The sequence below is a fragment of the Pseudoliparis swirei genome, chromosome 18 (assembly GCF_029220125.1).
Source record: "Pseudoliparis swirei isolate HS2019 ecotype Mariana Trench chromosome 18, NWPU_hadal_v1, whole genome shotgun sequence".
Classification (NCBI taxonomy): domain Eukaryota; kingdom Metazoa; phylum Chordata; class Actinopteri; order Perciformes; family Liparidae; genus Pseudoliparis; species Pseudoliparis swirei.
Window position 1 is genome coordinate 11,913,049 of NC_079405.1, and position 24,708 is coordinate 11,937,756.

Below are 24,708 nucleotides of genomic sequence, written 5' to 3' on the forward strand. Positions count from 1 at the left end.
TTCACAGAAAATCATTCTTATTTAAGAAACACATTTTTTTGCTTATTGTATATCAGTGCAAATGAACAATTCAGCCATTTAATGTTTGTGTGTGTTTGCTATTCATCTGTATGCAACTTATAAATTGAATAGACATGTCCACATTAGATCCTTGTAGGAATATACCATCTTCATCCCCAAACATATTTGTGTAGTCGGTTTAAAAGTAAAGTTTATCTACCTGGTCATTGTTCTTATCAATATTGTATCAATCTGTCAAGTCTAAGCTGTGTCACCATGATCCCTCATTGCTGCTGACTTTGTTATGTCAACATTAATACAGCGTTTGCTATAGTACATCAACACTAATTTCTTTAGAGTTGCATTTGGTCAAAATAGCAAAACAAAACATGCGCTTGTATTGCTGACAGCCCAGAGACATTTCCTGCTACATTTAACACGACAATGACACACAAGAGGTGAATGAGGAATAACACATGGGGGATGTAACACATTCACTCTATAGGTATAACATATGAGCATTTTCTTTTATAAATGTAAAGTCCAGACCAAGAATATAATACCCTAAGACTTAAATAATTGAACCAAATGAACTTGTGGCTGAATGAATTGGGTCGGTGGAAGACATTGTTGATGAAACATGTGTTACTGTAATTTTGTAATGAATTAGTTAATTGTAATTAGTTTATGCTTATTATTTTTTTACTACCCTTCTTTTTTAAGTATATTTCGATGTTAACTGTTGTTAGAATTATCTTGTTTTCTTTTGTTTAGTTAAAGGAAAAACGTTGGGCTGCATCTCTTGCGATATAAATATATATTATTTATTATCATGTTCTCTTCAAGGCTTTCCAGAACATTTGGCCCAGTAACTCTGCCTCAGAGAAAATGTCTCTTCATGACCATATGGCGGCGCTGTCAACCAACTCTTCGATCAGCCTGACTATTACTCGGCTGCTTCACTAACATGTGACACAAAGACCTCTCAGCCATATTAACAGCTCGTCCCGCATCCTCAGAGACGCCACTGCTCCTGCGCAGTGGACAGTCCGTCACTCAGAGCCGCTGAGAGCCGATCCACGCGTTGTGTTCTATTCGTCGTCAATGTGAGACGCAGAGAAGTGAAGTTGGCACAGCGCCCACTGCAGTCCACACGCCACACTGCTGAAATCACGCCCCCCCCCCTCACCCTCACCTGTTTTAATTGGACTATCGCGACAAGTTGTTCAAGTGACGTCGATGCGACCAATCGACCACATTTCAACAGTCAGAGGGATATCTGAGGGGGATAACTGAGGAGCGCCGAAAAGCACTGCAGTGGTCGCTCGACTGAGAGACGTGCTAGCAACGTCACGCCGATACGAGGGTTGCAGTCCGCAGCGGAGCAGCGAGCTCGGGCATCCTGTGAATGGGTGCGGGACAGCGGTCTGTGAGCGGCGCGGCGCGGCCGAGTGGTGGTTCATAGAGTAGGTCATCTTGGTGCATCTGCTTCATCTTTGATCTCCTACTCAAACAGGGAGAGAGCGGGGACGTTGACTTTCCGCGTGGGGACAAACTCTGGACGAAGGCGGCACTGGACGCAGGAGCTGCTCCGTTGCTGACGTCGGCTGGTACTACGCATCAGAGTTGACGGCGTTTCTTGACGCGAGTGGTCGGTGCGTCCCTGCGTCTGGAGCCATGGGCTGTACGGTGAGCGCCGAGGATAAGGCTGCCGCGGAGAGGTCGAAGATGATTGACAAGAACCTCCGAGAGGACGGAGAGAAGGCAGTCAGAGAAGTGAAACTGCTTCTATTAGGTAGGTCACAGCTGGTGCTTTGGATTAATCACATGGATGCGTGTTGCTGCCAATAAGAAACATCTCCAGTGTCAGAGTAAAATCCCAAACCAACTGATTTTAAAAATTAAAACACAATCTGAAAGGCAAGCAAGCAGCTCAATATTTTGCTTTCTTGAAAATATTCTAAAATTAAACTGTACTTTCAACTAGAAATTAAATTTACAATTGATTAAAAAAATCACGTCTAACAGGGCTACGAAAGGGGCCCGTTTAAATCGGCCCAGAATAAAGGCCATTTCAATGCTCATAACTTCCTGTAGTCCAAACTCAGCATGCACTTGTTAATTGGTGTACGTGTGCGTGTGCGTCAGCCTTCAACCAAACTGTTTGTGAGAAGATCTTCATAGATGCTGATGGGAGATCAGGTTTACTATCTCAAGACAGAAAGCTACTATAGCTGTTTTTCCCTGTGTGCATTTGAGTGCACCCCTCTGTGTAGCTTAACTTCGTCCCGACAGGCGGCGTGGAAGCGTAGCACCCACTTTTCGGTTTCCCCTCACGTAAACAGCGTTAGATCTGTCGGCTCTCTGCTGTTTGCACCGTTGGCTGCGAGCCACCGCCTCAGCGGTCGTCACCTATAGGGCCAGAGGCAATAGAAATGCTCCCAAACTTGTATGAAACATCTTTTGAATGAGATGTTTTATCTTTGAAACATTGTGTATAATGCCATCATGGAGTTGAGTCACATTTTAAGATTAGCTGAAAGTTGACTGACAAGCTCTAAATGTCTTTGCTTGGTATTTTTTACAACATCTCAGCATGTTTCTCCCTGCACTTCATTTCATGGTCCACATTATCTTTGGTACGATTACATCTGTCTGTACTAAGTACTGCACCTTCTCTCGTCAAGGATTTGGGCTGACAGATCAAACAACAGTAAGCACTAAACGGTCACATTAATGTATTTCGGAGAGCTAACAGCCCTCGTAGTGTGAGGCTTTTTAAGGCAACGTAAATATTTGAGGTATCCAGAAGAATATCGTTTTTTACTAGCTGTTGGTTTTTTGGGAGGCAGGCGGAGTTGCTTCCTGGAGCTCTGGTGTTATCGTTTTACTTTTAAAGTGTCAATGGACTTTTCAACTTTGCCCCCAGCATTTCTTCCCATTTTGGTTTTCTCACTGAAGCACGAACGATGCTTTGAATGGCTTTACGGTATTCCGCCAAGTCGTTTAAATTGTTTCAGATGTTCAGGTCGCAAAGCGCAGAACCAACCAGATTTCTTCCGAGGTGCGTGATTGGTCTAACCGCTCACGGTAGGTGTCAGCGAGGTCTTGGGACGTCAGGATCAAATTATTTGGAGGAGCATACAGTTCAAGATCAATTTAGTTGAGCTGTCTCCACATAAAGAGCTTTCACACGTCCTCTAACCGTCTGGGATGATACTTTTAAGCTAGGGCAAACAAGGAAATTTGGCAACTTCAGAAGAAACTCTCTCACCACATTGGTGTGCAAGAAAACACAGCTTTTACCATGTTGAGCAACACTGGAAAGCTCTCGGTGCAACCGACTGACGAGTCATCATTATCAGATGTCTATGATGCAACATCTCAAAGTGAGGCTCATCAGCACCTGACGTCAGAATACACGCATAAACATCGGCGTTTTTGCATGGTGCACGGTTGCACCAGAGGGTGCTGTTGCACAGAATAAATATAGACTTTTCTCTATTGTGGACAATAATTATAGTCAAGTTTGCACATATTTTTGTTTCATATTCTGAATAAAATCTCTTCTCGAAAGATATCGCTTTAGAGTGTGTGTAAATTGGTCTCTGTGCCTGATGCTGCTTGCCTGGCGGAACTCGCCCGACTGCACTCACACACTCCCAGTTCTGGACCGCCAATCCATATGTGTGTGTGTGTGTATGCGCGTATTCAACGTGAACCTTCATGAGTGGGGCCTGATGACCAGGGCCCCTGTAAGCATCCCATTGGTTGAATTTCATGGTGCAACAGTGTACACATCTATCTATCCAGACAGGAACCGATATTTTACTTATTTTAACGTTACAACAGTTGTGATGACTACAATGTTTGGGAACCACGTCAACCAGTTAACTATGAAAATATTGTTTTAAAAGATGGGAAAGGTAAACCTGGGTAACTGCTCAAAAAAAGCCAGTTTCTGTTTTCCATGTCTTCTTTTCGGAGAGGGAATGGTGATCCATTTGTCACAGCGATTGCAGTGTCTCCTATCTCTCATTCGTGTGTAGTTTATTAGTTGTTGGAGTATGGTTCAACGTAATGAAATCTGTCTATGGTATATTTGGATTGCTCACATGAATTCACAGGTTCCTCAACTAAAAGAACAAATGACAGTTCAATACTGATTTTATTTAGAAATTATGAGCACATGAGGCCATTGTCTGTCACACTATAGGCTTATCGTATTATTATTATCATCTATTCCCATAATTGGAGGGAATTTCCCCTTATCTTCACGTATCTTGAGGGGCAGTTTCGGTTTCCCTGTCATACATTTTCACAAGTGAGAATACACCTAAATTGTTTCCAACTTCCTTGAATAAATGAGCCTCCACTGCAGGTTATCTCTAATTCTCACCCCAGGCAGATGATGATAATAATAGTGCTTCTCAGACATGACTCGGAGGCTCGGGGTCAGGCTGTCCATGCCGAGATGACTTCACAGCTGCCCACAAACTGAAATAATATACTTGGGAACAGTTTGTCATGTCTTTGCTGAACACCACTAATTCCTCAATAAATGCACAGGTATTTTTGTGCTGAACTAGCAAAACATGGACCACTGCTGCCTGACTTGGGATGCAATTTGTGTTGCATCATTTTCATTCACTTCTTTCACACTTGCAGATTACACCACTAAGAGTCATTGGGGAGTTTGCTGTGTGACAACATCCAATAAATCCTCTGATGCAGTTTATTTCTGGTCGTAGCGTTAAAGAATGACCTTTACTCTGGATATCAGATGATTCGTCTTAAATAGGCGGCTTAGCTCGGGGTCACAGCAGATAAGGAAGCGGAGCTACGGCACTTTCAACATGAATGAGTGAACTGTCATGACGGTTTCTTAATGATATTATGGGGAATAAGATCTTAATATTTCAGTAGTGGATAGCTTCCCATATTATAACCTTTGTTTTCTATTCTAAAGCAGATGTCTCTTTTTGTTGTAATATTTTAAACCGTTTTGTATGGCAGTTTATCCTGATAGTGATGGATTGGTGTACAGCAGATGGGATTGTGTCTATGAAAGAGTGAATTCAGCCCTTTTTTGAAGTAATTTACGATCCGCCTGCATTTATCTGTTGACATTGTGATACCTGCAGTTCTTATCAAGCAGTTCTTTTCAGCCTTTGAAGTTGTAATGGAAGTTTAATAATTGACTTACATTTATCACAGATCACAAATACAGCATATATTCAAATGAAAATCATCCATTTTCATTCCTGTATGGGGCAGATGGCAAAGATGATCCTTCCAGATCTTTCGTGTTTCAAACTAATTTCCATTATAAGCCCTTATTTATAATTTAGTAGGCTTCTTTTATCGCGTTCCCTCCATGTCTTTTCATATTTCACTTAACCATAAGCTAGGTGAATAGTGCAAGAGTGCCTCAGCAAGCGGCCACGTCTCATTAGAAGCAGGAAGCTACCTCGGTCAACATCAAGCCTCTGACGTTAGTTACACTTGACACCAAGGACAGTTGACAGAGGGGGCACTGGATGTAACAAAGAAACCACCATGTAATTATGCAATAGATTTATAATAATCCTGGCTACATTCACACAGCGATAAACAGCAGAGGGCAAATTCTCACAATCAGATAAAGCCGTAAGATATGCGACTAGAAATGGATTTCTTCAGTGTATAAGGTGTTATTTTTGTAATGAATCTATTAACATAGTAAAAAAATGCACATTTCTAAGTCTAAGTTGACCAACTTTAAAATAGCAGCAACTTCTTACATTTGAGAAGCTGGAACCAGAGAATGTCAGACTTGTTTGCTTGATGATTTAATAATTGTTTGGATGATTAATTGTTCTTCTTTTATTTTCCACCAACTGTCTAATCAATTACTGGAATAATCATTTCAGCAAGTTTGACATCAGTATTATACTTTTTTACACAGTGTCCCCTTGCTAATCACTTTATTACTTAAATGTAAATAGGGCGTGTATATTTTACCAACTGTGGGTCCTGGACAGCAAAAAATCAATAAATAAAAAACATGAAACGGGAGCTGCTTTTTTCCCCTCTGCAGATTACTTTCTTTCACTCTGAAATTAGCCGCGAGTAAGTAATTACATTAGGAAAAGATGTCGGAACATTTTAAAGAGCAGTGGCCAAATGTCAGTGTGATCAGATTTAATTTATGTAGCTCTTCACAAACATCCCAGCATTCATTGTCACCTGAATTTATTCAGTGGTACAATCAAAAACCTCCTGACAAGCAGAACAGAAATGTTCCCTCACACTTCCTTTGGCTGTCTGTGCTTTCCACCAGCCAGTTGGTCCACATGGAGACAGGTGACTGGCTGAGAAAATTACATAATCTATCTGGCAAAAGAAAAAAATATTGTATCTATTCGTTCAAAGGGGTTTGGCTGCAGCTACAATTCAATAGCAGGAAAAACACATCCCTGGGTCTGTGCGTTGGTGGATGACAGATTTATAGAAGCATAGTCTAAAAGTTACCCGTGTGTTTACATGAACAGTTTTCTATCGATTGATACAGTCTTTGTGGTGAGGACTGTGCACCATTTGAGGGCTGCCACCTCATCACAGAGCACCTGCTGCTTGTTGAAGGTGCCAGGCCTCTCCTGAGCATTTGGCTTGCATCACGAGCTGCTGAGAGGTTTACAAATCTACCGAGTGTGTCGAGTTGATGTCTGCTCAGCCACATTGTACATTTCTGAGCGTAGCATTCATGATCAGTGGCCCAGAGTGCATCGAGTTGAAGCATCGCAGTGGTATTGTGATGATGTTTGATTAGGTTAAAGACGCTACAGATAATCTGTTCACACAACACATTTTATGCTGTCGAGGCCTAATTTCTTTGCCATGTAGCTAAATCCTTTGAAATCTGGGGTTCCTAAAGGAGTTTTAACAGTCTGTCTGGGAAAGTTCTCAGACGGGAACAGTGTCATCATGAGTGTATTGAGCATATTTAAATTTTCCAGAAAGACAAGCCGGTTTTCATTCCGTTCTGCCTGGTTGCCATGGTTACAGTCCTACTGAATGATGGCGTAATAGACTTTTTTTCTCCGTTCTGCGAAAACAGCAGGCATTAAAATGGTTTCAGTGAATATATTTGAATGTCTAACAAGTCAGCACTTACTGCTTGTTGAGATATGTTAGAGACGTATCTTGCATCAATGAGTTGACACAAAAGAAATGAATGGTGATGTTTTGCCAATAAAGTTTTTAGGAGTAGTCATTTGTTATTCTTTGCGGTCAAACTCTGTAAAGAAAAGCCATGAGTGTTCCAAGTGATTTGAGCATTACTGCTGACGGAACAATACTCCTTCAGCTTTTATACATCTGATTAGCTTGTGAACCAATGACTTTATTTTACCTTTATGAAGATTACAATCTGTACGCACCACCTGATTGTGACCTGAATATTAATTACCACCGCAGTGCATCATCCATTTTTAAAATTTTTTAGATTTAGTCATCAAAGATTCAAGGTTCTTTAAGAACATATTTTTTTCGATTTTCAAGTCTAAGATTATGAAAGAGTTATCTACAATGGTTCAAACTAGTCTCCTGACAAAAGCCTGAATTATTTTCAACAAACAATTAATGTCACAAATGAGTCCAAGACAGCATTTCTAGTGCTGGTGAATTGTTATGTTTTTGTGGAGTTGTTGTGTTTGGACTAACATAACAGTATCCTAATTGATTATATGCAACATGTCTCTTTAACTGGCCATTTTAGGTTGCTGTTTGTTTTTAATGTCAAATTAATTCATGGAAACAAGGTTTGTTCCCGGCTGCTTCGGGCTCGCTCTACTTTCCGTGTCAACTTTAAAGCTGCAATTATTTATATAAACAACGGATACAATTACTATCTGTTAAATGAACTATGTTTCAGTTTCTCACTGACAAAGCCTTCGATCGTCTTTCATTGTTTTGGTTTTACTGCCAGATATTTCCCTCGATCGTGGAGACCAAAAACGGAGCTAAAAAGAGGGAATGCTAGCGTTGCTTGTCTGCTTGTTGTTAGCCATGGAAACTTTTCGGTGATAAGTACTCGTTGTGATGCCCCCAATGTCTTTACTACTAATTTTAAGTGTAACTATTCTTACCTTTTGACTCTTACCCTCTTGACTGATATATCTGAAGTTGTTATTTTTGGCATTAATGAAATGAGGCGATGAAACAAAAGTCCTAAAGATGTGTCTGGAAATCTTTGCCTGTAACTGAAAGGTTGTCTAGGCGGTAGCATTAATGTAACAGCAAACAACCGTTTACAATGTAAAGCTGTCGTGTCGACCTGAGCAGAGAATCAAGTCACTTTCCCTCTCAGTGAGTTGTAATCTGGACTTCTCTGGGCTTTCCTTTGTGCACTTGGCACACTTAAAAAAATAACAAACAAAAAAATGCTTTTTCACAGATAATGGTGAGAGATGAAGTGAAATCAGAGTCTATGCTTGATAGTAATGACTCATTTTAATCTGATCAAAATATATTAATAATGATTTTTTTTAAAGAAAAGAAGAAAAAAAAGAATATATATTATATATATATAAATTCTGCATTTTGGTTTTGTACTCTCACATCAGTATTAACATTTTGAGCCGGTTTGAGAAAGATGTCTTTAAGTGTAAGACATCTTAAAAGTGATGTAAGTGTGTCTTTTATCACAGTGGAATATAACAATTGTGTAAACAACTCCCTCATTTCTTAATTGCTCTAGTTTGTTCTTGTGGAAGACCTGCTTTGCTTGGTTCCAGTCTGAATTACTGTACCATTAATTTGTCAGTAGTTCATAATTGTGCAAGACTCAGGCCATGGAAGATATGAATATCATTTAAAATACATTATACCTCCTAGATTATGGTCTTCATTTGGCTTGAGACAGAAATGTAGGTTCTAGAAATTTAGATTTTAACCTCAAAGTTGTAGAAAAATGTCCCACTATTGAAAAATACAAAATGAAAGCTCCCAGATAAATACTGCATATAAGCCTAAATGTTCACTTCACCAACAACGCTGCCTCAATTTACTCTGAAACGTTGAATGGCAATAGTTTTGTTCTGTGACGTATGTTGTCCGATAGATTCAGTTTAGTGGTGAAGCTCAAAATCATAATTTCTGTCTTTCTCTCACCACATTAAGTCATATCCATTCTGCTGTTAATTGTTACATTTGTATAAGGAATTACATGGATAGTGATGGTATTGATAGCATAACAGTGTAAGAGAGGTATGAATATAGATACATTAATTGTATATTCAATGCAACTCAAGAATCCAGTTAATAGTTTATTGATCTAATATCGGCAGATGCAATTCAGATGAGATTTGATCCACACACAGAGGCCCCGCTCTCCAGATGAATAGATAGGTTGAGCGTTAAAGCTGTAAAGTTCTAGTACGGCACATTGCATTTCACAGACCTGCCTGTCAACTTTGCAAGTTGACTCTTACGGCATGAAGAAATCATTAGAGATGTTTTACGAGTTCGACATTGAATAAGGAGTCGTCATAAATAACTTCAAAGACACAGCTGGAAAGAATCGCAATGTGGTTCTCTCTGTGACGCTGTTTTGCATTCAACAACATTTAAATTACAATGAAAACTGACAACAGCAAATGACTATGAATACAATTAATGCTCTTTCCTAATTACCTCAAGACAAAACACACAGCACAGTAAAAGCCGTTTCCGAATGTGTCTGAGCTTGAGGACTTCTATAGTTGTTCTGCTGTCGGCTCACCCAAACACATAAACGTGTTAATGAGGCAATGTGGTGCTGTAACCATGGCAACGTATCGAGTGTAATCCAAGGTCACTCGTCATTTCACTCTCAGCTTTCAGTGGTCCGACCTTCACGCACCAACATTTCAAAATGTTTTCTAGGTGAAACTGCCAGAATATATAATTATCTCTGAAAATACCGGTTATTAGGTCAGCAGTAATGAAAATACTGCTATAACACAGAATTTAACACAGAATTTGATGAACATTTTTGTGTGAAGTTAACAGGTGAACTATTGGGTACAAACAAATACACAGAAGCACGTATGTATGCATGCAAAGAGAGCTCATTCTTTACACTGACTTCACTTTCTTTGCAGTGTCTCTATTGCATTGTTCAATTTTAAAATGGATTCCTGTTTGTTTTTTTCAGATACAAATCACAAACACAAGATTTGGTTGATAACATTAACACAAATTCAGCCAGTGCAAACCCGAGAGCCGGGGTTCTGATCCTCGGGGTCTGCCCCAACTCCAGCATTCAAGCGCTAGGATTGGCCAGGCGTCACTGCTCGCCAAAGAGGATTTGTTCAGGTCCTCCGCTATGAGCAGTGAGCTATCCTGACCCAACTAGTCGAGGTCCAGACCTGCACTTAACCATCCATCTCTGCCTCACCCCCGCCCTCCCCATTAGTTACAAGTCGAAGTGTCCATGAGCAAGTCACTGAACCCCAGTTGCTCCCCGGGCGCATCGCTGCAGCCCACTGCTCCTTAATAACTAAGGATGGGTTAAATGCAGAGAATACATGTCGTTGCCTCTGTACCTGTACTCTATGCAATGACAATAGATTTAATCCAATCCAACAGGTGTATTTACCTGTTCTAACTGGCTTTCATACCACCTCAATATCCGGCATTTTCAATTGCATATGCTGTTAATTGTCTGACACAGCACCTGGGAGGAGGAGACAATTATGACCTAGAAGGTAGTATTGCCGACGTATGAAGCAGTCAAGCTTACAACATCCCACTGTTTATATGCATTAACGCAGCATGAGTGGATGGTGCTGAAGGATGCACTGAGGTCTAAAAGGATTCAAATGAAGGCGCACTTGTTTTTCTTATTAAAGGACAAAATGATGTGTCCTGACAATAATCCTGATGAGCTTTGTGCGCGTCCTCAGGCAGTGGTGGTTGGTTGCATTGGTATGTGGATGTCCCGTTACTCTTATGTTCGTTTGGTGCTCTCGTGTCAGAGCTCCGAACGAGCTTCCACTTCTCTGTTGTTTCTCCCTGATGCTCGTTTTCATCATTAAATCTACACCCGTTTCTTTTCATTTGCGTTGCTGTAATTGGAAGCTGCAGATGTATTGATGATTCCGGCATAAAAAAAGCTGTTTGCTTACGGTATGTTACTACGACACATAATGCTCTGCTTGATGTGCTGCTTAGTTTTTTTAAAAGAATACTGCAGTTACTGCAGTTTTTTTTAATGTATTGCGTGGTATAAGCATTAAGGGGGAAATAAATGTGTCGACACGAGCATGTGAGCGCACATAAAACGGGATGAAATCCGGTTAACATCGGCTGAATAGCAAGCAGCACCCTCCTCTGCAGAGCCTGTGAGGCGCATTACCTACTTTTCCACTCGAGGCAAAAAACATACTGCACTGAATCCAGCCATGTAAAATTCCTCCATCAGTTTCCACTGTGCATGTTAAAAGGGTTGTGTGGGAGGTGGTCGACTGAAACACCTGTGCTCGTTCGGAGGCAGTAGAACCGGCATGGAGTGACACAGTAAACTAATCCAAGTTTTTGTTCTCCCAGCAGCCTGATTCTGTGTAAAATTATTTAAAGACGATCTGCAGGCTCATAAAAGAAAGGGGGGAGAAAGATGTGATTTTAAAAAAAAGGAATATTGTTAATGGCTGACAGAAGGCACTGGACAATAACCAAGTGTTCAACTTCTAAATGAGTCATACACTTACAGACAAACACAGAGGCTGAACTCGTCCACTAAATAAATGATGTACTAAAAGTGTTGCCAAGTAATGCGAGTATGTAAATCAACATGTTTTGTCACACATGCACAGCACCAGTGAAAATAAGCCTCAGCATTGAACCCATCGTAGGACTGGAAGCAGTTGCCAACCATACAATATTTTTGGAGAGCAGTTTTTATGGAGTCAGGTTTTGCTCGGGGGCACCTCGGCAGTGCCCAGGATATGAGCTGGCAGCACTCCAGCAACTAGTCTGAGCTGCGTATTTGGTCTGTTTGGACTCGACTGGGTGACTTTCCGGCTCCTGAGCCAAGTCTCCCAATTAGTCTGAGCGTGTAGTCATCGGACATCCTGTTTCTTTCTACAGGCCGGCCGTGCTTTGCCGTGCATGTGTGAGCGCGCCTCACTGGCTAGCTCACAGCCACCACTCTGCGCTCATACGGGGATTACAGCTGATAACGCTTCAAGTCAAAACTGTTTGCTGTGTCGGCACTTTTTCCTTAGTTCGCACTGTTGACACTGTTAGCTGCGAGCCGCCCGCTCAGCGGTTGCAATGTTGTGAGCCATTGAAAGGCAATAGATATGCAGAATATAGCACCTTTTTTAAAATTGTGGTCTGTCAATCTGAAATAATGACATAAATGACCCTGCAGAGCTGAAATGAACGTAGAAGTAAAAAAATGTATATATATATTTCTTTATTTCTCTGTGGATTCATTACGAGTGACACCTTTTCAAATGTCACTTTTTGTGGTATTGATTGATGATCAAAGCGCTGTACATCCTGCTCAACTATGCCAGACAGAGATTTGCAGACAGATCACTTAAATGTAATTGCAGCACACAGATGTCCATGTTTTTGAGTTACCTTTTTATTCCATGATTGAGCTGGGGGTTAATTGGTTGTGAAGATCTCTACAAATAATTGTTTTATCAGAATCAGAATCAGAATCAGAATCAGAAACATGTTTATTGCCAAAGAATGTTCATATTAAAAACACAAACAACGGAACTTTTTTTTTTTTTAGCAAAGAATCAGAATCACACCGGCCGGTAGCCGTCATGATAAGCGCCTATGGATGAAAGGAGGGGTGGATGAATGGGAGCATAACATGAGAGAAGAGAGGCGAGAAGAGAAAAAAAGCCACCCCTATAGAGGGAGAAAGGAGGGTACAGCACACATTGCACATACAACAACATGACATACACATAATACAAGAACATAGGAAACAAGGGAGGGAGGAAGGGGGAGGAGGAGGCAGCAAATGGGGGCAGAGCCCCGCCAGAGCGGGGTTGGGGCAGCACCGCAGCGCCACCGACCAAGCCAGCGCCACCGGGCCACCGCCGGGCGCGCCCGTCCTGGGGTAGTGGGCCTGGGGGGCAGCGGGGGCGGAGGGAGGATGGGGGGAGGAGTGCATTTCAGTTTGTTAAGTTCGTGGTGTGTCCGCCCCAGGAGTCGCCTCAGTCCACAAGTCAGTCGTTGCAAGTTCTCATGGATGGAGATGGCCATGGGGCAGATGGCTGGGAAGGCCTGGGAGGGAAACAAAGTGGGAATGGGAAGGAAGGAATGGAGAAATGAGAGAGTCTCGCTCAGTGAGTGATCTTGAGTTGGGGCACGAGTACATACTATCAATAATCAGCACATTTTGGGTTTGGTTTCAAATAATTAGCACACATTTCTTAATTGCTAATCTTGATTATTCTGTACAGTCAGTAAATTATTCCACAATACTGGATTTAGTTTTGCTTAAATGACCCTTAAGAAGTAGTAAGAATATGATGTTTTAGCAGATGTCTATACGTATACTAATTATATGGTATCACTATCCCCAGATGCACTTGATTATGGGTCGGGAGGAAAACTGTACTTGCAAATGTATTCACTCGCGTCAGCTTGTGTCGGTCAGCTCCCTCAGTACACACTGCAACAGGGCTTCAAATAGCAACAGCATCCTGGCTGTAGTCTGCTCAGTGCCCTCGACGCCCCGAGGAGGTTAACCTTTTAAATGGCTGTAAAGATGTTGGATGTGAACCGTTGTGACACCAACATGGAGCGAAGGAGGAATTGTGTCACCGCCAGGCCAATAAGTCCTTCTCCCATTGCAGTCACCTATCCAATAGATGGCCTCCGATGCTGAGATGTGCTGCGTGTCTCCACAGAGGAAAGGCCACGGCGGTGGGCTGTTTGACACCGACGTGTGAAATATGCCTTCCGAGGATGATGTGATGTCATTTTGAAATGGACTTATGACATTGCCTGTGTGAGCTGTTTCTCCACTTCAGCTGCAGTAAGTTTCTTCATATAGTTGATATTTTATTTGTACCCATGCCAGCAACATGGCTATCGGGATGCTGCCGATGTTGGTCAGTCGGTCCACTGCTCTGGCTCATAAGGAGTGGCCAACGCACGGCGGCAAAATGAATGGGAAAAGTGGAAATAACGTCGTTTGGACACGTTCGAAAAGAGATGCATTTTAGGATCACAAGCTTGAATATAACAGCCTGTAAAAGTGATGCATTCATTTACTTTTTTTAATGCCATAACAGGAAAAGGTATTGGAAGTGAATGTATTAAACTGGGTCATGTCGTGGCAGTCTTCAAGAGCAGCAGTCTGCAATGGGATGGGGGAGATTTCGAGATCTCTATAAAACGGTCTGTCATCCTTTGACTTGCTCCTACTTGCATTTACTTGCAGAAAGCAAACTAATCTGTTGGCACTTTAGTGATGCAGGAGGCAAGAACAAAACCTGTGATTGCCTGCTGCTGTTCACTGAAGGCTTCTCAGCTTGAACTCCAACATTACTCATGCAAGCTCACTTATCATTTTGCTCATAGTTGCTGAACTTGCAGCTGAAGTCTATTTATGTTAAAACGGATAACCTGTTGTGAATATTAATTAATTTACATGGCACTCGTGTTAGTCCTCATCCCACCACTGTTGTGCCTTCTATGCTCAACACTCTGCTCACAGTTTCTCTGCGTTGTCATCCTCCCAGTCCGTATCCAGCTCATTTGTCACTCTTGTCCACCTTTTACTGAAGATTCTTACTATCAGTCTTCTTCTTTAACTGCCTTTCTTAATTGCAGTGTTTTCTTTTCTTAAGCTGTTCTCCATATTTTCCTCCATCTCATTCTAATTAAAAATGTCATTAATCGTTTTCGGTGTTTGCTACATGCTGGTTTGCCTGCACATTATCTCTACACCAGGGTTACGGTGCTACTGGATCAGCTTTTCCGGATTGTAGCTACACCAGAGCTGTCAAACCTGCTCTGGTGTAGCTCACGGGGCACAATCTGTGCTCCGGCTCCTGTTCAGCCCTCCACTGGTCCTTAGTGGTCCCAGGTCCCCCTTGGCAGTGGTCCAGTGGGGTCCCCATGTGGTTTCCTGGCTGAATTCCTGTTGCCAGAGTCCGGTACAGAGTTTGTGAACCTGGCGTAGCGTCTTCTGCTGCGAGTCTTCGCAGGAACAATGGACTTGGTGTACAGGCCTGACTCGGTGTAAAAGGGAATTAAATGGTAAACATATATACATAGATGTACATATATACACACACATATAAGTATATATTTATATATACATTCATATATATATATATATATACATACATATATATGCACACACATAAGTACATATATATATTTGCTGAGCTGACATAAAGCCACATTAAGAGGGGAGGCAAACACGACCTCTGCCTCAATGTAGGGGGCTGACAATGGAAGATTCTGTAGCTAAGCTAGCGTAGCTATATGCTAAATTTAATAATGGATTAAAAATCGATATGCTGTTTAATAATGGGTAAACACGATAACGCGAACGTTTGCTGATAACACACGCCCTCCAATAATTAATACCGTTACGATCAAACATTTCTCAAAACTGGACTTTCAATCCAAACGTGAAGTGATCGATAATGGGAGACCAATGCCGGAGCTCAAATGTGTGCTTCAAACGAAGGACAGAAGATAACTTGATCGACTACACACAATAAAGGCAAATGGCTTCACACAGTGAGTGGTTGTGATCACTTTGGAGGAGTTTACCTTGGACAGAAAGAGATGAAGCGCCGACGTTAGCTGAGCTGCTGCATCGAACACATGACACTCCTGTCATTTAATTCCACGCTGTGTTCAAATGCTTATTCATATTAGTTGTATTTCCTCCCTTCGACGAAATATACAACAGCGCGATTTTTGACACACGTTACAAGTGGCGTAGTTGTCATTTTGTCGTGTGAAATAGAGCCAAACTTTAGAGCGCTTCTGCCTCGTTGCCATGTTTGCTGCAGTCTGAAGAAACTAAAAAAGTTTGCGCATGCGCAACGCCACAGAGGACCGTTAGCAGAACCGTTAAAGAATTTGGCTAACGATCCCAAACAATCGGTTCACTGGGAACCGGTTCTAAAACAGAACCGGTTCTCGATGCCCATCCCTACTTATAAGTGCCCTAACCTATGATTTCTCAAAAAAACTTATTTCAAAGAGGAGGGGAGGAGGTGACTTCAATAGTAGGTAGACGAAAATTACAGGGTGGCGGGCGGAGATTTCCCCGCCACCCTGTTATGATGGTAGGGGAAACACTGTGTGTGTGTGTATATATATATATAGACGCATATCATATAATGGAGAACATATATTGTGTATGTTAGCAGTCCGATATCCGTTGTTTGTCAGTGCTCCATGATAACGGCTTCTACAGGGAATATGGCCGAAGAGCTTTTTAATGTCCTCATTGTGCGTTAAAAAAAAAAAGTATCGGTTTAGGCACCGGTATCGTTTTAAAAGTACCGGTTTAGCACCGGTATCGGAAAAAACCCAAACGATACCCATCCCTAGTCATTTTCCCCTGTTAAGTATAAATAAATACTTGTGGCTGTGAATTTTTCTGTCAACTTAGTTATCGAATTGTTTCCGCCAGATGACAAAACACCATCCTGTCTCCCTGCCCATGTTTACAGCTCAGATGTAGGTTGGCATGCGTGGACTGGTTGACCGGTGATTGACCTTATCTTAAATGAGATTCTGTGTGGTTGTTTGACAAGTTTTGGATACCTCATCCGCCCATGAATGAAGGCTTTGTGTCACTGCCACCGTGGCCGAGCTGTCATTGATGTGAGAGCACTGGACACATTGTTCCTGGTTGATCCCTACATCGTGTGGTTATCAACGCTGTGTGTTCTGGCGCTTACTGGAACCCAATTCAGGAGCTCGTATGATTAGTTGAGATTGAAGAAGCAGAAGGAGGGCATCGTCTTCTCCTCGCCTGAGAGTGATTATGGGTCTGCTGCAAAAACTCTCCCCCCCCCAGTGCATCACACAGAGGGGTCTTTGGAATACTAATCAATCCTCATAGCAGCTCCAACTCTGGGTGGACAGGGCTTCATGTACGGTGGATACATCGTCCATCGATTCACTTTGATTTATTCATAATAGCATAATGTTTTTAGCAATATTGTTGGATGCTCCCTGCTGGGTAGCTGTACACTGATTTCAATTCAATGTATTTGAAAAATCACAAATTTGCCTGAGCATGTTGGCGAGTTATTGTTCGCTTGAACTTAAAGCACCACGAGTGTCCAAGTGAAGCAGCAACCTCTTGTTATGAAAAGTGAAACTTTAAAGATCAGAGGTCACGCCTCTGGTAGTAACGATAAGCCTGATTGTATTGTTTATTTCTATCATGATTTATGATCAACACCACCCAGGAGATGAATTCAAACACTGTTTACAAATCTCCCAAAATGTAACTGCCCTCTGGCTGCGGCAATGAAATAACCAGATACTGTGATATCAAAAGTTTGTTCAGAAGTTCTCCCCAGAAGCAGAACAGCAACAACACTGCTCGTTTCTCCTGAAACGCATTGAGCATGAAGGAAGAGGGTGCACTCTTCTTTTTCACGACTGCTCACAAATGTTCGACTCCCTTTGGGCTTGAAATATTTATGGATGACTTTTATTCTGGAGTCCGGAAGGTGACCTTCATGTCTGCAGAGAGACTAATATTCCACTTTATACCACCAACCTTTTATTCTGCAACAGGTTATTTTTGTTGGAGTGCCTCTAAATCTGATGCTATTTTTATACATATTTTCTAAAGTAAACTTTGAGGCTCCAGATGGAAGTAGATAGCAGTCTAAAAGATGAGACTTGAACAGCCTGTGATAAAACGGTGTGGTCCTCGAATTGGAACGGTGAATGAATGGAAGCAGCAGCCGAGTTACATCAATTCATTTAGCTTTAAGGAAGATTTAAACGTTTCGACCTCAGGATTCCGTCGGGTTTGTTAGGATAAACAAAAAGGATCAAAGAGAAAATGTGAACATGAAGCAGACATTTTTACCAGAAAAAAACTATATATATCTCTATTATATACTGTTATTTGTGTTCAATTACATTTTGTTTTGTGTGAGTCTTGTTTACTTTTTTTTTTATCGAGACAGATCTCTAAAATGTAACTACCAGCTGGTAAGCGGCTCATGTGACAGGAAGTGCTTTTGCGCCCCTCCCTTTCCCCTGAAAATGATGAGAGCGTGACGGGCACCTCCCCCACACTCCGCCAGCCCCGCCTGCCCTGATGTTGGTTGGCCGTGCTGGGTCAGGTGGTGTCGGGGGACAGTGACTGCTGGCATGGTCCTGAGAGCAAAAGAGACGTGGCAAAAAGTTAATTTATTAATTGTAACGATTGTTTATTTGGTATAACTTTATTTGCTTAAAAAACAAAATAAATGGTTTTATGCATTACTTCTCTACTATCTGGCACAGACATTTTACTTGGCTCTCTAATGTTTTACATTTTTTATTTTCATGCATCTTTTTTTCTTCTCAATCCACACAACCTTTCTTGCCCTTTTTGGGGTCTTATTTGTGTAGTCTATCAATACTAGTGATGTCAGTCCATTAACTGTAAATATGTGATGGAAATATTTCCATCACATATTCCTGGATTTTTATAAACTTGATCATTTCAGGTTTCTGTTGATTACAGGTAGCCTGTGGAGTTTCTTTTGTTTTCCACCAACGGTTATGTTTAACCCGAAAACGACGTGTATCCTTGATAACATTTTTTTTTTTAAATGATAAATTTACTTCACAAAATTAATATGCAACGCTTTTTAAACGTATTTAAGTTGGTGGCTGGTCAAACACTGGCTAACTCGTATGTTTAAAGCAGAAACGGCTGTAGCCGAAGCTCAACTCGATTCCACTCACAAAGACAACAGCAACCGGCTCTTGACCTTCCTTTGTAACTCTGACCTCTTAATGTTCCAACAGGTGCCGGGGAATCTGGGAAGAGCACCATTGTAAAGCAGATGAAGTAAGTTACAAACGGAATCTTTATATTACTTCATAATTAGGTCTTCTGTTAAACCCAGAGATGGATTATCTACCTTTTTTTTCCTAATTAGGAAAATTTAAATAGTGATGTGTTTAAACTGCTCAGCTGAGCTGCGAACCAGATACTTTACCAGGCTTACGCCGGATGAGTCTGCTCACTGTAAAGGTTGCAATACCTCACTCGTCTTATATCCTGCCTTTGGCTTGGACACTCAAGCACTGGCCATGTTAAATCAGAAATTGTCGCTCAATAATTGTATTATGTCATTGTTAGTTACAATAAATAAGACTTCCTCCTTTGTGCTTTCTTGGGGGACAGCATTGTCTCCTGTTGATTGCTATATTTCACTTCTCATAGCACAAGAGCAGTATGACGAGTTTGTGAATACAGAGGAAGGTGTAATGTTTGTGCACCAATCGGCACACACACACACACACATACAGACATGCACACAGAGGACCCTAAATTGCTTAATTATTCACATTCCTCTGGGCTAGTCAGGCACTGGATCCATTTTTTATGAACTTGGAACAGGTCGTCTCTTTTAGAAGCCAGGTTATTAACACGTACAGACGTATAGATACATTAGCCTGCAAGACAGGAACACATGCCTATTATGTAACATTACACCGATTGATATATCCTGCATCAACATGACATTACACCAAAGTTAGGAAAACACAACCTTTTTCATAAGAGCTTAAACAATTAACTGCTGTTCATTATCATTTGTTTCAACATACTGTTAAAAGCAGTTTGGAGTTTTACTTTAGAATTATTGTGGGGTCATCTCATTATGCTCTCTCTGCATTTCCCCCTGCAGCCCGATGAAGTCTTGATTGAATCTCATGATGGGTTTCACAGTCATCGTCTGCATCAAAATGTCCTAGACACCCCAATGTTCACGTATTACTTGATCTATATTTTTTGTTTTTACACCTAATGATTGATGCATTCCGTAATGTTGCTGAAATGTTCTCACTGATAATCAGTTAGTGGCGGCTGTGAAACCTTAATTTGAATGTGGCAAAAACGGCTTCCCAAATGTCGGCATACTGGTTTCCATTTTAAAATTGCTATATTCAATGATTTTATTTTAGCAATGGATCAAATGACTACAAGTATGTGGATGGGGCTGCTCGTAGTGATGGTAGTGATGAACCCACGGATGATTATTACGCTGCAGTTTCTCTCTGCATCACTGGGTTTTAGTTTGTTTACAATCATACACAGGGCTGACTTGAACAAACTGTGAACATGTCCTCTAAAGTACACTTTAATAAATGTTGCATATTTTTTTAATTCTCAGGATCATTCATGAAGATGGCTACTCAGAAGATGAGTGCAAGCAGTACCGAGCAGTGGTTTATAGTAATACCATCCAGTCTATTATGGCCATTGTTAAAGCCATGGCCAGTCTGAAGATAGACTACAGCAGCCCTGGCAGATTGGTAAGACACACAAGCATACACATATTTCCAAAAAATAAAGTGTATTTGCAATGACATGACATCTCCACAGATCTATTTGATTTAATATTATTATTCCTTATTTGTACCCTTTAAAAAAAAAAAAAAGATAATACCAGTCACAGTTGGACATATTTGGTTGTGTAAAGAGCATAAAGTTGACCAGCCTAATAATAAATTATGTTGGCTTTACTTACCAGGGACCGATCTGGATCTCCCTCAGGCACACCAAAACAAAGCCTGTTTTAGCAAACTGCATCTTGCACTTGTATCTGTTGCAGCGCTCAATACTTGTGCTTGTCCAGAGGGGATTTGCCTTGTTTCTACAAACACACACCTGCCCCTTGCTCTTTTCTCTTTCTCAGAATAATAATGGATAAAAACTCAGTTGCCCATTGTCTCTGAAACAAACATTTTACTCCCTTACTTATCCATATTGCAGTGTAACTCAGTGAACAAATAATATTACAAGGCTGTGATGCCTCTAGGAAAAGAGGTTTGTTCTGGTGCCTCTTCTCTGCCATTATTATTCAGTCAATAACACTGGTCAGCTGTGTCAAGTCAAATGTTGTAACACATGATTTCCAACATTCACCTGTTCATAACAGATTCTTTTTAGCAATGAAATTGCTGTTTGTATTACAATGTTGAACACGGTACAATGCTTCTCTGATCCATCTTAGTAACCAGTGGCGAGGTGGTCCTGGTCCTACAGACTTAATCTCCTCCATCTTTAATCTGCTTTCTTCTTAAAGTTGAACCAAAGAGAAAGAAGAAGCTGCAAGTGTACTTAATGCCTGCAGCGGCATTGAGGGCTGTTTTGGGGATTAGGTGTATTGGAAAGTGCTGGCACCACACATTTTAACAGCACATCCAATTTGCCAGGTGCTCCTTGCAGCCTCGGCAATGACACATTAATTCCTTGTTGTCTGCCGTAAAAAGGAAAACTTCACAAGTGGCCAACAATTGTCTTTTTGTGCCCGACATGTTTCTGTTCTTTAAAACCACTGAGATTCATCATTGTATGTCCTCTTTGCATGATTGTTTATCCTTTTTGTTTGGATTAACATTACATCCACACTCTCAATTAACTGTGCCCCAAACAGTGTTTGTCTAATCATGGCTGAGCACCTCTAGCGAGGCAAATTAGGTCAGTCAAGCTTTGGATTTCTCCACATGTTGAAGTGTTTAGTGGGACTGTCTTGTCAGCCTTTCAGAAACTGAAACATGTTGTATAAACATAAAAGTTGGAATTAAGCACACACTTCTGAAAACGTGAAGGTCATGTAACAACCAAAAGACTCCAGATAGCTCAACTTTAAGCACAATTCCTTAGTTTTCACGGAAATAGAAATGATAAAATATTATAATTGCCACTTAAATTTAATTGCAACTTAATAACTTACATTTCCCTTATCAAGAAAGACCTTTTAGCACCATATCATCTATGTAGCTATTGAATGCATATTAATGGCCAATTTGTACAGGTTTCAACTCATATACAGGACACATGAATACAGACCGTCACGCCCTGTCCACACAGACGCATGAAGACACACACCACCATCAACAGTCTGCGGCACCCTGTGAACACTTATCAGCCTGTGAACAAGCTGTCAGTGATGTCTGACGGTGGCTGAGCTCATTCCTGTGGAGGAGTGTGTGTCGGTGTGATTTTGCAGGTCAGCTCATGTGTGCTGCAGTAAAAGGATTGAGGGCTGTGGTCATCAGAGCGTGTTTTTTTCGTCAGATCTGGCGAATGGCTGCATGTACGTGACGATACTCTCACAGACTCCCACACATGGCAATTCGCGAGCTAGCCTGCACACTGTAGAAGTACACAATGACAAATGCATGCACAAACAGTCAACAAAACCTCAATGTGCACACATTAACCTCACTATTTGCTGTTCCAGTCACCTATGATGCAATAGCTGAAGGCTTGAACACAATAAAAAAGCTCAGCAGTCATAGTTACAAACAAAATACAGCTAGAATAACAAAATAAGGAGTAGTAAGTGGTGATTGACGTTCACCACTAAAATTGGCAAATCAAGAGAAAAATGTGGCTACCCCAAAAATTAGCATACATGTATTCAGTGAAATGTATTCTTCAGTGTGAATATTTGTTTATGTTAATGATGACTATATTCATATTCAAGGAAACTGACCAAAATCTTTGATTGGTGAATTTCATGCCAACGGGAAGATGGAGAATTGAGAGAAACAAGCATGTAGGCAAACGGCAGGAAACCTTAAAGCATGATCTGTTCTAAGCCCACGCCGTCACCTTGAGTCACACCAACGTGTCTTACATGTGCTCAGCCCAGAGTGGCTGGCATCGGCTTCCAGGTTTCAGCGATATCCTCTGCAACGTACTTTGCTACATTATCATAACCGTTGCTTTCTTGGCAGTTGTTCATAGACACGGCATTTCATACATTTCAATGACCACACATTATTTTTTTAGCATGCATCCAAATACAAATGGTTGAGAACAGTTCTGTTGATTATTTTTTGAGAGGCTGTATTTGCTTTTGTCATTTTTCATTATAACAGGTCAAATGTAGTCTGACTGTTTTGCTCCAATGTCGATCACAGATACTATTCACTTATTCTGTTTACTGTTTTCTATGTAAATAGTTAAAAACTTAGTTTTTTGTAACCGGTTCCGATTTTATTAAAACATTTTAAGCCATAAAATATTACTGCTTTAGCCCATAAGTCAGTAATTGGTCGCTGTCGAAACTGGCTGCAAAAAAAAACCTTTTTATAGATATTTCAATAAAAGCCTTTTTATAGATATTTCAATAAAAGATTTAGAGAACAAAATCCACTCCAAAAATGCATTTAAAGTAGAGCCATAACTCATATGAGGCTTCAGCAGCCTGTGTTAAACAAATAAAGTGTGTATCTTCCAAAGTGTCCAAATACATTCAATGGGCATGTGAGCGTTTCATTAAGTTAGACTAACTTAGTCTTGTTGACTTATCCTTTGTATGATGCATCGTTATCCTTTCAATCCACACCCAAATCGACACCGTGGGTTCAGTCTGAGGTAATGGTTCATATGTCGTCTTGGCAGCGATGCCTCCATTGTAACGTCCCTTCTTGTGTCCCTGTCGCCCCCTGCAGGACGATGCCCAGCAGCTCTTCGCCCTGTCTGCAGCTGCTGAAGAGCAGGGCATTTTTCCTGATGATCTGTCCAAGGTGACCAAGAGATTGTGGGCTGACAGCGGCATTCAGAGTTGCTTTGTGCGGTCGCGAGAATACCAACTCAACGACTCTGCAGCATAGTGAGTCTTTCTTATACTGTGATGCCACTTTGTAATCGTATACACGCAAATGCTTTTTTCTAATCTTATACACGCAAATGCTTTTTTCTAAAACGACTTCAGCGTAATAATACCTTCTAGAAATGCGCCGGCCTGCTTGAATCCATCATTTTTAATATCACTTTTGTGACATCCGGGCTGTCATTAACAACGTTGTCCCTGCATATCCTCCACTACTTATACATCAATCATTAAGCCATCTGCTCCTGAAAACGCAGACTCTGTATTTCACCATTCTAAATGTAGATGTGGCCTCACAACTACCCGGCAGATGTGCTCCATTTCTCATCCTGCATACCGCTTGGTCATTTATATTGGAACATTGTTCTGCAACACTGCACTTAAATGTTATTTTAAAAGGAGTATGAACAGCTCAAGAAAGTGACAGTAATACAGATTTGTATTTGTTGATTGTTGTGGTGATTAATTAAAATGTTACTTTCATATAAAGGGCTGTTTAATATTCCTGCCATTAGGGATGTTGTTCTCTTTGTGTTGTGATGGATCTAATGTTGCATTCCTTTCAGCCTCTCAGATGCACTGCAGTGAAAAAAATTATAACGGTTATTGTGACTATTTCTACCTCTCTGAATTTGATACTTTCATATTGTAACCTAATAAACGGAGAACCAAGTAGTTTATCTTCAGAAGTGAAAAATTTGCAGTGACCTAGATTAGCCTCTTGGAAAACTATGATATAGTTGTGATGTGTGTGTGTATATATATATATATACACATATATATGTATATATATATATATGTGTATATATATATATATACATATATGTATGTGTATATACATATATATTGTGTGTCTGAAGCGAGG

General features: G+C 41.0%; 1 protein-coding gene across 2 annotated transcripts in view; it reads left to right on the plus strand.

Annotated features, from left to right (window-relative positions):
* Positions 1-1,234: 1,234 nt before the first annotated feature.
* The window catches only part of LOC130208553 (guanine nucleotide-binding protein G(i) subunit alpha-2), a 28,524-nt gene continuing 5,050 nt past the window's right edge, over positions 1,235-24,708 (plus strand). Inside the window, exons 1-5 of one of the 2 annotated variants that reach the window (XM_056437748.1) lie at positions 1,235-1,412; positions 1,517-1,795; positions 19,015-19,057; positions 20,388-20,529; positions 23,683-23,843. In XM_056437748.1, coding sequence (XP_056293723.1) covers positions 1,678-1,795; positions 19,015-19,057; positions 20,388-20,529; positions 23,683-23,843 — 464 coding nt within the window. In that variant the 5' untranslated portion in view covers positions 1,235-1,412; positions 1,517-1,677. Of the gene's footprint in view, positions 1,413-1,445; positions 1,796-19,014; positions 19,058-20,387; positions 20,530-23,682; positions 23,844-24,708 lie in introns of those variants that run through there. The other variant, XM_056437749.1, reaches the window with a different exon arrangement.